This window comes from Phyllostomus hastatus, unplaced genomic scaffold (genome assembly GCF_019186645.2).
Source record: "Phyllostomus hastatus isolate PE091 unplaced genomic scaffold, TTU_PhHast_1.1 phas_scaffold_78, whole genome shotgun sequence".
Classification (NCBI taxonomy): Eukaryota; Metazoa; Chordata; class Mammalia; order Chiroptera; family Phyllostomidae; genus Phyllostomus; species Phyllostomus hastatus.
In genome coordinates this window covers 66,092,842-66,107,802 of record NW_025334041.1, presented here as the reverse complement: position 1 = coordinate 66,107,802, position 14,961 = coordinate 66,092,842, and the positions used below count along the sequence as shown (strand labels likewise).

Genomic DNA, 14,961 nt, shown 5'->3' with positions numbered 1-14,961 from the left:
AAGAAAATGTATGCACTAAAGCTTTAAAAATAGATAACATCATGCAAATCATCATCAAGACTATGAATTTCATGAGAGCCAAAGGATCTCGCCAATTCAAGGAGTGACTTAAAAGTACTGATGCTGACTATGGTGACATTGTTTACTTTTTGGAAGCAAGTTGGCTAAGTCAAGGCCAGGTATTGAAAACATTTTATGATTTGTTACATGTTATCATGTCGTTTATGCTATCAAAAAACAAACTTGTACCAGAACTTGACAATGAAAACTGACTGACAGATTTAGCATTTTTAGTGGATTTAACTGCTCCTTTAAATGAGTTAAATGTGTCTTCGAGGTGAAAACCTGCTTATCAATACCATGTTTCAAACCATATCGGCACTCCAAATGAAATGGAAATATGGCAAGCTCAAATTAAGGCAAACAGTTTTATGTATTTCAACACGTTGGCTAAGCACAGTCCTGTGAACAGTGAAAAACATGCAGCCTTGCTCTTCAATTTGATACAAGAATTTGAAAACAGATTTCAAGATTTCCAGGAAAATAATTAGTATTTTGCTGTATTTGCGACTCCACTTTCAGTCGACATAAATATGTTACCTGGCAATATTCAAATGGAATGCATAGAGCTGTGATCTGACACTCAACTTAAATAAAACTTTGATTGTGTCTCTTTACTGGGCTTTTGTAGGTCCTGTCTTCCCATGGACAAATACCCCTTGCTTCACAGTCACACCTTATTCATGTCATTGCTATTTGGTAGCACCTCCATTTTCGAGCAACTATTTTCAAGAATGAAACACATTAAGAGTAAAATTAGAACCAAAATACCTGATGAACACCTGGAGAACTCACTGAGAATTGCAACTACTTCTATCAAACCAGTTATTGATGAACTAGTTTCTCAAATACAGTGTCAAACATCCCAATAGTTTTATGTTGCCCTCTTTTACTTTTATAATAAAAAAATATTTTAAAAGTCAGTGATGTTTTATTACTGAGATATGTTCATCTTCTATATTAGTGGTCACTAACTTGGGACCTGCTTGACGATTTTAAAAGATTATTCAAAGGACTGCTGCATAATTAGAGTTATTACGTGAGGACTTTTTTCCTTACCTGTGGTGGTGGATATCACAAAAATTACACATGGGCCTTTTTTTTTTTTGCTCATCAGTTTTTGTTAGTGTTTGTATTTAATGTGTAGCCCAAGACAACTCTTTTCCCTCCAGTGTGGCCCAGAGGTGCCAAAATGTTGGACAACCCTGGTATAAACAGAAAATAGAGAGAGTTTAGAATAGTCAAATTCCAAGTGGCTGAAATTTCTGTAGCTTGGGAGTCCACAGGACATGAGTGTTGGATTTGCAGAGCAGCCCCCTGGGCAACATTGGGCGCCTGGCTGAGGGTCACTGCAATACCACCTTGTGCTGTCATTTCTCTGTGTACCCAGCAGCCTGAGGGTGAATGGGTCTTTGGACTAAGACAGTGCTGGAGTTCTGTGGGACAGAGACAGCAAAACAACATGGGTGAGGATGTCATGGGGAATTAACAAGATGGGGGAAGACCAAACAGACAGGGAGATCATGGGTAAGTCAAGGGGTGGGAGATTCAACAGGTCAAGCTGCAGGGGTGGAGAAAGCGTCCAGTGAGTTTTAGGGCAGGAAGGAATTGCCCTCATAGGGTGTGGAGAGAAATGCCTAAACAAGGACAGAAGCTATCCTTTCTGAAATTAAATTGTAGTAAGTTTGCTTTGACTATCCAGGATATTTTATTTCTACAATAAACAAATCCAAAATTTAATTGAACAATTATATGAAAATCCTAAATAATTGAATTCTGTGTTTGCTCTGAAGTTTTGGTTGTGCAGCTTTCTTTCCTAGTCCTGTATACCTTTTTAATTCTCCTTAGTGCCACTAGTGGTGTCTAGACCCAAGAAAAACTACAACAACAGAGTATGGATTGTCTTGTAAACTCATTAATTCCTCCCCTGGAATAGAATTGTAGTTTTTCACAAATAAGAATTCTTCTCTCCCTTCTGCCAGGCTGAACAAGCATCTTCACTATCTCAGCACAGAGCTTAATAAGACAAAGTAATGTAGTGATTTCTATAAAATTTTGGAAACATTTTTTACCTTAGCTTAAAGAATTGCTGGAGAGATCTCCCCATGTATTTCTTTGGTATTTTTCAGTTTTTGATGCTTATTTAGAACAATAGGGGAAAATAAATTTACACATCCAGGACTGACCCCAGTAAACCATGTGTTGGTCTTTATTATTTATTGGCCTCATTTCAGCCTTTTAAGCAGCTAAAAGATGAGAAGGAACACAGATTCCCACTGGAATTAGTGATTCTCTAAGCAGTTGGTCTCCAGCCTTTTTGGCACAGGGGACCAATTTGGTGGAAGAATGTTTTTCCACAAACCAGACCAGGGTGGGGGAGATGGTTTGGGGAATTTATAATTTATATTTTGCCTACTTTTAAAATGATTGGAGATAGTTAAATTATTACAACACATATAAGACAGGGGATAAAGACAAGCAGTTTTTGTTTCATTTGTTTCTTTTTAATTTTGGTGCTATATCAACAGGCCTGGAATAAAGTTAGTTGTTACCCTTAAGCGTTAAATTGGCTGCAAATGTCCTGGCAGCTAAGCCCAAAGAAAAGCATGGTTACAGTTCTCATTCAGGACAAGGAACCCCATGATAGAGCTTAGGTGGCAAAATAAGCTTATGGTGGAGTCCAAATGAGTCTTCTTGCCTCCCCCCCAGGTCTAAAACTTCTGATCAGAACCTCTGTATTTGGGGATGGCAGGAGAGAACATGAGTAGAGAGTAGGGGCTTCAGAGAGCAGGGACCCCAGGTTTGCTTTTCCAGCTAACCATGTGACTGGATGAGAATGGCCGTTTTGGTGGGGCAGGGCACACAGGGTCATCAGGACTCTTCTTACCCATTTGAATCAGGACAGAAGGACAGTGCCAAGAGAGGTTGTCATTGGCTAACCACATGTCAAAAATTTTCCTAGCTGATTATGATAGGTATGTATTTAGTAGGCTTATCTTTTAATTTGCTATGGTAAATGGGCTTACACCCAAATTATTGTTGGTGATTAGAATTTAACCTTTCAAATGACTTTTCTCTTTTTAATTTAGGCAAGCAAATTATATATTTCTAAACACATCAATAGCCTGGGATCTATAGTTATACTCATAGATAGAAAATAATTCTCAGCGTTAGCTGTGAATTAGTTGAAAAGAAGCTTGGCCCTGGCTGGGTAGTTCAGTTGGTTAGACCACTGCCCTGATACGCCGAGGTTGCAGGTTTCCTGGCCAGGGCACATACAGGAATCAGCCAATGAATGCATCCATAAGTGGAACAACAAACCAATGTTTCTCTCTCTCTCTCAAATCATTTTTTAAATAAATTTGTATATTCATAAATTATGGAAAGCAGCAAGTTTTCTGAAGCATGTCAGAAGCCATAAAAATAAAATAATGCGCACATCATTTGAACCAGTGAGCTCATATCTGGAAATTTAACATCTAGAAATAATCTTATATACATTATATTTTATAATAGTGAAAAGTGGAAACTGCCTGCATGTCTTAAGAACAGGGTATTTATGATTACAGTGTGTTAACTCAGTGCTGCATGTCATACCAAATCATTATGCCTAGAGTGTCTGTCCGTGATAATTGAATTTGATGGATCGTTGTCTACTTCCATGAGCTGTCTTCCTGTTTCCTTATTGATGAAGTGGGGTCTAGCAGTTGGTCACTTATGAGGTGAACATTTGTAAATCTCCCATTTTTCTCAGACACAATGATAGAAAGAGAGATCCAGTCCTTTGCATGTTGAGAAAAAAGCTGCAATACAACTTGGGAGGGTGGCTTCCAGGCCCAGTGGACCTATTCTTTGCATAAGAAAAAGGGTGTTTAGCTTTTTCAGAGTAAATAAAACTTGATGGTTCGAAAGAATTAACACACTTGACAAGGATTAGTATAGTCACTGTGAGTTCTTGGGAAGTCTGCTTCTAAATTTAAATGAGATATGTCCTTTTTTTTAATTTGTTATTTTATTTTATTAAAGTGAACTCCCAGGGTGATTATAGAGGGAAAAGAGAAGTTTCAAGGGCAGGTGTCTAGGGAACGCCAGCACCAAAAAAGCAGTAAAAACATTGAAAGAATCACTATGCCAGAAGAGGAGGAGGATGTTGGGATGGATGGTGGAGAGGGGACATTTCACAGTGTCCAGTAGAATAGAGGAGCCTATAGAATTAAAAGTGCCAGAGGTCAGAGGTCATTGGCATTGATAGTTAAAGGAGCCATTACTCACCTTTTCAAAATCATTAAGGAGCTGGGGCAGAAATCCAAATGCAGAAGATTGAGAAAGATGAGGATTTGGAAGTAAAAAGTATAAACTACTCTTTCATGAAATAGTTTGCACTCGTTTTCAACTTAACTCTAGTGGTTTATTGAGTATTTCTTTTCCTCCTTTATATATTCCTAGCTTTAAGATTTGAGTGCAGTAAGAAAAAATATGTCATTTTTAGCCCTTTCTTTTTATGAAGAAGGTTTCAGGTTTTACAAGTACATATTATTTCTCTTTTTTTAATCCTCACTCAAGGGTATGTTTATTGATTTTTTTTTTAGAAAGAGAAGTGGGTGGTGGGGGTAGAGAAAGAGAGAGAAACATTGATGTGAGAGAAATATCTATTAATTGCCCCCTGTATACGCCCCAACCAGGGACCAAACCTGCAACCTTTGTTGTACAGGGTGACACCCCAACCAACCAAGCCAGCTGGCCAGGGCATAGATACAGATTGTTTCTACAGGTAGTGCCTCTCACCTGTGAACCTAACCATGATAAAATTATAAAATGGCAAGGGGACTTTAATTGTGTTGGGGATTGGTCTTGGTCATGTGGGAACGACTGAAGGACTAGCAGTGGCAGCTATTGGACTGACAGAATCTGAGAAGACTTGCCCCTCTGCCACAGCAGAGACGAGCTCTGGCTGGTCATGGTGGGCTGGGACTGTTAGAGTTAAATCAGCTGGCCAATCTTCTGCTAAGACAAAGTCTTCTCAGTTTTTTACTTCATATCCTAGTTAATGATTTCAAATCTATTACCTCCAGAATCACTGTGAAAGTAAGTGACAAAATGACATTCCTGAAAGTCAGTCAGAGCCTTACTACTTTTTCTAGATAGGCTCAGCCAACTTTTTCTGTAAAGGGCAAGATGGTACATATTTGAGGCTTTATGTGCCACCATCACATATTCTTTTTTTTTAACCACTTAAAAATACAAAAGTTCTTCTCTGCTCATAAGCCCTACAGATAGATCAGGCCACAGGTCACATTTGGCCAGTGGGCCATAGTCTGCCAACCCTGTTATAGATGACAAAGTATGCATCTCAGGCACCTGTTAACAGTGGCCATAAAATAGGGTTTAAATACACTGTATTAAGTCACCATTGTAAAAAGATATATTTAGAAATAATGTGTACAGAATGAGGTAACCTGTGGCTTGTGGGGCTTGTGGGGCTTCCGTAGCTTTCCTATCCTGCTTGCCCTAGTGGGTTTGCAGCATAATCCAAGCTGCTGGAACTGGGATTTCTTTGCCGCTGTCTAGTCCAGCAAGAACATAAGCTGCATGAGGACAGGATTGTGCTGTTGGTACCCACCGCTGTATTCCCAGGACATGGGACAGAGCTTGAGAAATAGTGGGCACTCTCTTGTAGGTTATGGGTTGGTATTTGCCTTGGGAGCACTACATCTTTTTAAATAATGGGCTTTCTATAGTTGCATTGTACTTTCTATCCATGTGTAGTATCATGTTTGTGTACCAGGCACTGTTCTGGGCTTCATGTAGTTCTTCATTACGACCCCACGAGGGCTTGCCTCCCACAGCTTACAGATGGGAGGTCAAGATCATGCAGCTGGTTAGGGAAGAGCCAGGATTTGGACCCAACCAGCATGGCTTTGCCTCCAGGGCTCTTAACACCCTTCATGTAACACACATGAACCGCTCATCCTGTGTCACCATCAGACTTCCATCTCCAAATAGATTTGAAAGACCACTGGTTTTCACTTCTGTGACTCTTCCAAGCTATATTACTCTCCGTGGTATAAAAAAGGTATTCTAAGACATAACTGATTTGTCAAAACTACTGAGTTTGCCAAAATTCATTGAACTGGGCACTTAAAATAGATACACCTTATTGTGTACAAAAATTTATAATTTATTGTACAAAAATTATAATTCAGTTGATTTTTAAAACATTCTAATCAAAAAGTCAAACATGGTTTGGAAGCTTTAATTAGAAATAATTAAATAATATTTCTCTAAGGAATAAAGTAAAGAAAGAAAAGTTTAATTAATAAGAGTTCAGCTTCTTCAAAAAAAGTTTTAATGGCTGTGTTTTCTAAGCTATTTAAAAATCAGTTATTTTTCTTTGATTTTCATACCCAGGGAAAGGAAAACCTCTTCAGCGCAAGGTTAAAGCATCTAGAAAACAAGAGGAAAAGGAGAAGAAGGGAAAAGGAAAGCCCCCAGAAGAGGAGCTGAAAGACTCCTTGGCCGACGATGACAGCTCCTCCACCACCACAGAGACCTCCAACCCAGACACAGAACCTCTCCTCAAGGAGGTAAGAAGGGATCATACAATCAGGCGCTGTCTCATTGTTTGGGTTTCATAATGCATCCTGAACATTTTATATTTAATGTGAGCACATGTTCTGAGGATTAGTGCTCACTGTTCACAGACATGCTTAAACAGTCACAGCTCTGGGGACGAATATCTTCATTTTCCCCCAGGAAGAATATTGGGAAGCATGCTAACAAAGTAAAATACTTAGAAATTGTAAACACTACTTAAAAGTTAGGGGCTCTCTGGGGTAGAAACTACTCTGGCTCATGAAATTTGTTTCAGATTTTTAAGTATTAGAAGAGAATGAGAAGAAAATATACCTTTAATTAGATTGAGCTTTTCCTGTAAGACCACTCCTGGCACAATCGGTTTCAGTAGCAGCTCACTCCCTACCCAGGCAGAGTAGTGATTGTCCTGGAGAGAAACATGACCCAGGGAAAGACTCCAGGCTTTAGCACTCACCCAGAATTGGGGACTCAGCGTAGCACCCATCAGCACAGCAAGAAAGCTGCCTTACTCCTCGGAGTCCTCAGTATCAAGACTGATATTGCAAAGCGCCTGATAGTAGTGGGAGTTAGGTAGTGGAGGGTAGGGTTACTGTTGGGATGTGTCTGAGAGTCTGAGTTGTAAGCCATATTCACAGGGAATATGGAAAGGGAAAGTGGAATTCTGTTTTGGCATTTTTATTTTTAGATAACTATATTTCAAATTGAAAATGATGCTTATAACCTTTAATATTGTACACAAGAAGTTTCTTTTCAGTTTTAACCTGGTGACTTAAGGAATCATTTCTTAAAGAAATCCAGTAGTGTCATCTACATGTATGAATTTTTAAAATAAAAATTTATATGTAACTACTTTTCTTGCCAACTGCTTTCCCCTTTGTACCCTCCACATTTGTTGCGGTGCCCCATGCACCTCAGTATAGTGGATAGCTAGTATCGGAATCCTATACTTTATATCCTTCTAACACATGACTACAAATCTTAGACTGGGATCCCAGCAATTTCAGTGATAGGAATAAGCTTTTGGAAGGCATTTTCAGCGCACGCTTTCTTTACTTCTTTCCTGCCTTTCCAGCTTTTTCTCTACCACTCTCCAGTGACCGCCCCCCCCCATCTCCTGCATTCTGTGTGCATCCACTGCCATAATTTTTACCACTCTGTTGTTACTGTACTTCCAGTGTCTTTCTCCTTCCTTGTCTTTTGCATCCATATAGACATGGCTTGGAACTCGTGGCCTCCAAGCCTCTTACCCTTCTCCCTGCTGTTCGGTTTTTATTGCCCCTCCTCAGCATTCTTCCAGAGGGTCCATGTGCTCTTACTTTGTGAATAACCTGTTTGCCAGGTGTGTGTAATTTCTTCCCCACTAGATTACACACTTGTGTGTCTATTCCAGCCCTGTTCTACCCATTTATTCAACAAGTCTGTACTGAGTACCTAAGAGCCCAGTCTTGTGCTGGAAGCTTAGGAAACAAGTGGACAAAAGACCAGTTTCTCATCCTCAAAGAGCTCACCATCTACAAAACTCTTGATGAGTCAAATGCTCAGAAAATACTTCTTTAATAACTCAGAATAAGTCTGAAAAGGTGTAGTAGCAGGAGGATGTTCTGGCCCTTTCTCTGGTTATTTACTCTTGACAGTTATATAGATTGATTGACATGATGTTTTTACCTGTTAAAATTCAGGTTCCCTTAATAACCACACTGTGAAGCTAGATGCTGTTGGGTTGACTCTAATTCACCATGTGCTTATAACTCCCCCACACCCACAGCTATTCCCTTTGGCTGCATATGTCCTTCCCCTGTCTGTCCCCCTGGCTAGCCTCAGTGCATCCTTGAACACAGAGCTGATCAAACTGTCTGTGATGAAGAATGAAGTATTTTAAAAATTTCCAGTCTGTCATATACATGGTCCCACTGCACACGAGGAATATGCATCCAGTCCACATGCCACTCCCCAGGCAAATTCATCAGCACCTGAACAGACCCATGCCAAGTCCAGGAGACAAGTTCACTGATCTGTGCTTGGAGACCACAACAGTGTCAAATTACTATAAAAAGGCATGAATGTGGCTTCTACACTTTACCTGGTCACAGACCAGAAACAGCATTTGGCGACCAGTCAAGTAGCACAGTGGTTAGATGCAGTGTGGGTGTGGCCTTTTTAGTTCATGCTTCACACTTGAGCCAGGTGAGACAGCTCCTCTGTGCTGTGGTCATGGCCAGTGAGCATTTCCGTATGAAAGCACAAGTTGATTGATCTCTCGCTGTCATATTTATCTCCCTCCTGCTAGCCCAGCCCTCAGGGGAAGGGCCTGGACCCTCTTGGTAACCCCTTGCCTGGCACCAAGTGGGTGACCAGTAAATGTTGAGTAAGTGAATAGGTAACTAAGCCCCTCCCATTGATGGTGAATAGTTGTTTATATTAATTCACCATAGCTCTGTTGACTGTCATAGTGTCGTGAACATTCAGTGTATGGATGTGGACACTTCTGATCTTGGCTTGGATTGTCCTTAGGTTCAGGACACATTGGATTGGGCACATTGCCAGAGTGTTTATAGTGTTTATATTGTCCTAGCTGAACTTTTCTTGTTAATAAAGGCAAGGTTTTGCTCCCTAGGTCTAAAAAATAAGAAGCCACCAATTGGTTGCTGCCAGTGCCACCACCCACTCCTGTCAGGATATGAGTATAAATTAAAATGCCACTTTATAACTCATACTCACCAAAACACAATTATAATAGATCAAAGGCTGAAAAATTGACAGAAGCACAATAGTTAAGACAGATTTGAAGAAAGGAGTTTATCGTTTTTATATATATGACATATCTTCAGTTTTGTGCCTCTGCATTCAAATAGAACGGTATCAGTCATTTTTAGTAGTACTTCTCAGCAATTAAGTGTACATTTTTTACAGGATACAGAAAAGCAAAAGGGAAAACAATCCATGGCTGAAAAACATGAAAATGAAATGCCTCAAGTGAAGCAAAAAAGAAAAAAAATCTTGAATATTAAGAAGGAAATCCCAACAGATGTGAAACCCAGGTGAGATAAATAAGTGCAGAGAAATAAAGTAATGTAAAAGAATGGTAAAAACTAGGTAAAGTTTTTGTTTGTTTTGGTTGGTATTTTAGGGGGTCGGGGGAGAACAACAAAAACCCTATACTACATCATTCCTCTTGGTTTCTTTCTGATGCCCACTGTTTACCGTTTAGGGATGGCCACATGCTTTTGATATCAGAAACATAAAAGGCAGAGGTAACAACTTATTGGTTGGTAATTCATTCCCCAGCAGAGAGCCATTTCACTTCTGCACAAAGAAGACCTCAGTGGTCTAGCCACAGGTGGGAGCTAACTTGTGAAAGAGAGTTCTGAACCTGCCTTCTAATTCAGAGCAGCAGTTAAATCTAAAATTCTGTGCCGTAAACCCTGGAAGAATCTTTGCTTAGGTAATCGAGGAAGATAGTACCTATCAGACAAGTCTGTCATGAAGTAACTCCATCCCAGGACCTGTGGGACAGGATTTTCACATCCCTTAATGCACCCCACCCCCTGTGGGGTGCATTGTTTCCCCAAGTAAATGAACATGTCAAACTACTGGGTTATTAACTTCATACTTCTATTAAGCCTGAGATCTACCTAATAAACTGATTTTGGTTTTAGCATTGTTAATAATGCCCTCCCTAGTTCTTCATATGAAATGGCTGTCAGCATGAAAGCCAATAGTTGCCTTTTTTGTGTGGTAAGTGGACATTGACCCAGGAAATTGAAGGAATTGGGTATAAAGCAATAAAGGAAGACATAGTTTGTTATCACTAAAATTTGCCTAGAACTCTTTTTCTGGGTCTAATACTTGAGCTTTGCCAAAACACTAGTAACCTCCACTCACTCCCTAGATTTTACACAGCTTTACTTAGACAGGGTAGTCTGTTCTGTAGAACCAAAGCTAGTAAGAAATTAGTGATTACTGCAGAGAAGTTTCACCTTGTCCCTGAATTTAGGAATAACACAGCATATGGCAGTGACTAGTAATGGAGTGTCTGAAATTTACTGTTTTGTGCAAACTGTTAGTTTGAGTGACCTAGTCACACAATTTGTTAAGAATGGTCTGACCCAGGTAGAAGGAATGTCACATGGAGTCACAGTTGACACACTTGGACCTCCCCAGAGAGAAATCATTTTAAAACACTAATTGGTGCTGACGGTCTGGCACCCCAGGACAAGGATGTTACTCGGTTTGTGGCTGGGTGCCTGAGCTCAGTGCCTGAAACAGGATAATGTAAAACAAATAGTACATGTTAATCTCACCCTCATCGCTCTTCCCCTACTTAGGTTGTGTTCTCAATTTTTTTAATGAAGTAAGTTGACTGTTAACAGATTTGATTTTGAAAAGTTTGTAAAAGACTTCACTGGAGTACCACTAATCTTGCCAAGGTTTTTGAGTTCTCTGGCAAACTGCAGGCTACAGTGAACAGTCCTATATCACCTGTTCAAGGGACACTTACAGTGACAACTCAGATTCTCTTGATGCATAGCTAAGAGAGAAACCATTGCCAAAAAACAATTTAAGCAGTGCACTCTAATTACCTTTTTAAATTGTCTCTGTTACTGGAGAAATCCACATGCAGCCTTAGTCTTCTAATCTCCTCAATCTAATTTCTTCAACTCACAGATCTTGTTTTGTGTTTTTCTGAATTCAGGGATAAAAATAAAAGTATTGAGAGTCAGTATTCATGAGTAAATCAATCAAGTACAGAGTTAAACAGAGACTTCTTTTAATAACCAGCAACGAAGCCGTTCTGAATAGAGCCATTTCCTGTTTGTGCTGAATTAGGGTAGTACACGCCTTGCACTGTTCAGGTGCAATCAGTTACTTGTGGCTCTGTCATTGGTAATACCTGAAATGCCTTTCATGTAACAAGAAGTGCTTTCAGTGTTTTACTGTATTTGGAGGAAATATATACACATTTTCTTTTATTTTTTATGAGATTTATTTTTATTTTTTGTATTTGAACTGTTTTATTTGTATTTTTTCATTACCATTTAACCCCCCAACCCTCTTCTACCTCTACCCATCCCCCGCACAATGACCACACTGTAGTCTGTGTCCATGAGTTCTTTTTCTTTTTTTGTTTTATCCCTCTATCCCCAAACCTTCCTCACCCCAGAGTTGTCATGCACGGTTTTTAAAAAGAGAAAGCCAGAGAGGGATGCCTCAGTCTCTGCCAATACATCCCCTGCTACCAGACTCCCAAGAGTTAACTTCACCAAATTGCTTCTGAGGAGTGTGGATCATTGGGCTGCAATGGCAGGGCTCTGGTCCATTCATTTCCCAGCTTCAACCCTGCCAAACTGGGCCTGCAGACCTCCACAAGACTTTTGTAGGTCAGAGATGCCAGGGAGTAAGAGTCGGGACTTCTAGAGAACCAAGAAAGGCCTAGGAAACCCTGATTGAGGATACCAGCTATCTATTCATCCTGTTGTTTTCTAATTGTTTATCAACATTTTACATTTGTAAAGCAAATGTAATCATCTAAAGTTAGCACAATGATTACTCTCCTATAATCTGCTCAAATAGCCCACACAGCTCAGGTGGTTGACACCACATTCCACACAGCAGCCTCCCGACACATCAACACAGGGAAACCCTGACCTTGCCCTTGGCTTCCTGCCTCCCTGCATGGAGCCTATCCCATGGATTGATTCAAAACAAAGTCTGGCATCTGAAACACCTTTCTGGTTTTTCCCTTTCACAAATAATCAGTTAAATTAAGTTGGCCCTTATCCATGTATTCAGAACCCTTAAAAATGTTTTCTTAATAGAGATCATTTGGCTTAATTTAGAAAAGTATGAATCAGCAAAAATAAAGTAGTTGTCTGGCACTTTCTTTCTGAAAAACCAATTAATTTTACAGTGGCACAGAGTTAAGCTTTGTACAAATAGACAGCCCTCACCCACACCACTTACAAACCACTGACAAAAATAACTCACACTCACCCACTGCAAGAGGACTAGGTGGGTGTCTGTGTAATGGGAGCTTCTGTTTTTTAAAAAGATGGAGTTTTCAAGTAACCCTGTCAGAAGCAAAAAGACAGATTTATAAAACTGTATTTTCTTAAGTCAGTTTGTTATCCTGCCTAAAACTTTTTCGGGGGGTAATTGAGACCCTTTGGATTTTTTTAATCCATTTTACTAATTCCAAATATAATACCTATTTATGATAGAAAATGTGTGAAATAAAGACACTGAAATAGAGGACAGGCTGACAGTGACCACAGGGGAGAGAAGAGGGAATTGCAGGGGACAATGGGAAAGGTTCACGGGAACAAATTTAAAGGACACATGGACAAAAACTGGGGTGGGGGTGGAAATGGGAGGGAAGTGGGGAGAGTTGGGAGGGTGGGCTGGATTGGGAGTAAAAGGGAGAAAACTACTTGAACAATGATTAAAATAAAATTTAAAAAAAGAAAATGTGTGAAATATAGACAAAAGAATGAAAATAAAATGATCTTTGACCTACTACCTTATATGTTTGTAAATAGCCTTCGTTAAAATGTATGTATTTATTTATTTATTTATGAAATCATACTTTATTCTGTCATCTGCTTACCTTCAGAGGAAGGAGTGCACTGCATGTGCCATTGGATATGGAAGGTTTAAACCATTCTGACACTGAAATCTGGTGTGGATTAGCTGCATTCTAGGAGGGAGAATCTAGATAGCCCAGTTCATTCCATAGTTTCTACAATAAAACACATCTTCAGGGTTCTGAATAGCAGAACCTTGACCTTTCTGAATCTCTACATTCAGGAACCCCAGTAGTAGTGTATTTATTGGGAGATATTCAACAGTTTCCAAATGGCAGGTTCCTGCTAATGGCATTATGCCCATTACCTGAGGCAGGGGCTCTCACCATTCGTTGTCCACACTCAGAGTGCAAAGGAGGTGTCTGCAAGTGCTGAGCTGTCTCCTAGGCAGCCTCAACCTTGGGCCAGGGAGGGGCGCAGATAATGCCTCAGGAAGCCAGATTCCTCAAACATGCACTGAAAGTGCAAAGCAGTCTGTGACTTCTCTGCCCACAAAAACAGGACAAATCTGAATTTTACTTCCATGCTTGTCTTTCAGTTGCTTAGAGCTGCCATACCCTCCCTCATTAGAAAGTAAACAGCGGAAGAACCTCCCAACCAAGATCACTCTCCCAACTGCATTGACAAGCAGCTCCAAATCACGGAATTGCCAGAAAACAAAAGGTATTTTGCTGTTGGTCATACAGATACCTCCATGATTGGTTTTATGAACAGTTCTGAATTACCAGTGATCAGTTACAGTTATTAGTCATGTAAAAAGATTGTATTCTCTTCCACATTAGAGGAGTCATTGAAGTAGACCTAAAAGAAATGAGTCATTGTCCATTAACAACTTTCTTTTCTCCTTTCTGTGTAGGTGCAAATAAAGTAGTGGATAACAGGCCATCTGCCCTAGCAAAGTTCCTCCCAAATAGTCAAGAACTAGGCAACACCAGTAGCTCAGAGGGAGAAAAAGACTCTCCACCGCCAGAGTGGGATTCTGTGCCAGTTCACAAACCTGGCAGCTGTAAGTATGACAACTTGGGAATCACTCTAAGCATGACAACTCAGCAAGGATGCATTGTTTTAAAAGGCAGTCCAGTCACCAGTTCGATTCTTGGTCAGAGCACACGTCTAGGTTGCAGGCCAGGTCCCCAGTTGGGGGCGTGTGAGAGGCAACCAATTAATGTTTCTCTCCCTCTCTTTCTCCCACACTTCCCTTCTTTCTGAAAATAAATAAAATCTTTAAAAAAATTAAAAAATTTTTAAAAATGGAAAGATGGAGGTGTAGGTAGACACACTGTGCCTCCTCGCACAACCAAATTAAGGACAACAAAAATTTAGAAACAAAAAAAAAAAGAACAGGCAGAAAATTGAAATGTACGGAAGTCCGACAACCAAGGAGTTAGACACATGCATCCAGTCCCGTAGGGGGGACAGAGTCAGGCACTGGGCAGAGAGGGATCCCAGGAAAGGCTTGCGGACCCTGGTGCAAAAGGCAGCATCTGACGGGCCCCAGGCACAAGGTGTCAGCGGGCAGACCCAGTGAGGCGCGCAGGGCCTCTGGCTGATCGAGCAGTCCCACATTCTTGTGCAGACAAACGAGGCGAAGTTGGGGAGTGAGACAGACCTCACAGCCCAGGGCCCCAGCCTGGGGAAATAAAGCCTCAAAACACCAAATGAAAACACCTGCGCAGGTTGAGGCACAGGGAGAGACTCCCAGCCTCATGAGAGAGTTCCTTGAGGA

At 40.4% G+C, this 14,961-nt stretch overlaps 1 protein-coding gene across 2 annotated transcripts in view; it reads left to right on the top strand.

Annotated features, from left to right (window-relative positions):
• TMEM131 (transmembrane protein 131) overlaps positions 1 to 14,961 on the top strand; it is a 221,560-nt gene that overhangs the window by 186,787 nt on the left and 19,812 nt on the right. For both annotated transcript variants that reach the window (XM_045827146.1, XM_045827145.1), the window contains exons 32-35: positions 6,469 to 6,644; positions 9,565 to 9,692; positions 13,774 to 13,898; positions 14,092 to 14,241. In XM_045827146.1, coding sequence (XP_045683102.1) covers positions 6,469 to 6,644; positions 9,565 to 9,692; positions 13,774 to 13,898; positions 14,092 to 14,241 — 579 coding nt within the window. The remainder of the gene's footprint in view (positions 1 to 6,468; positions 6,645 to 9,564; positions 9,693 to 13,773; positions 13,899 to 14,091; positions 14,242 to 14,961) is intronic.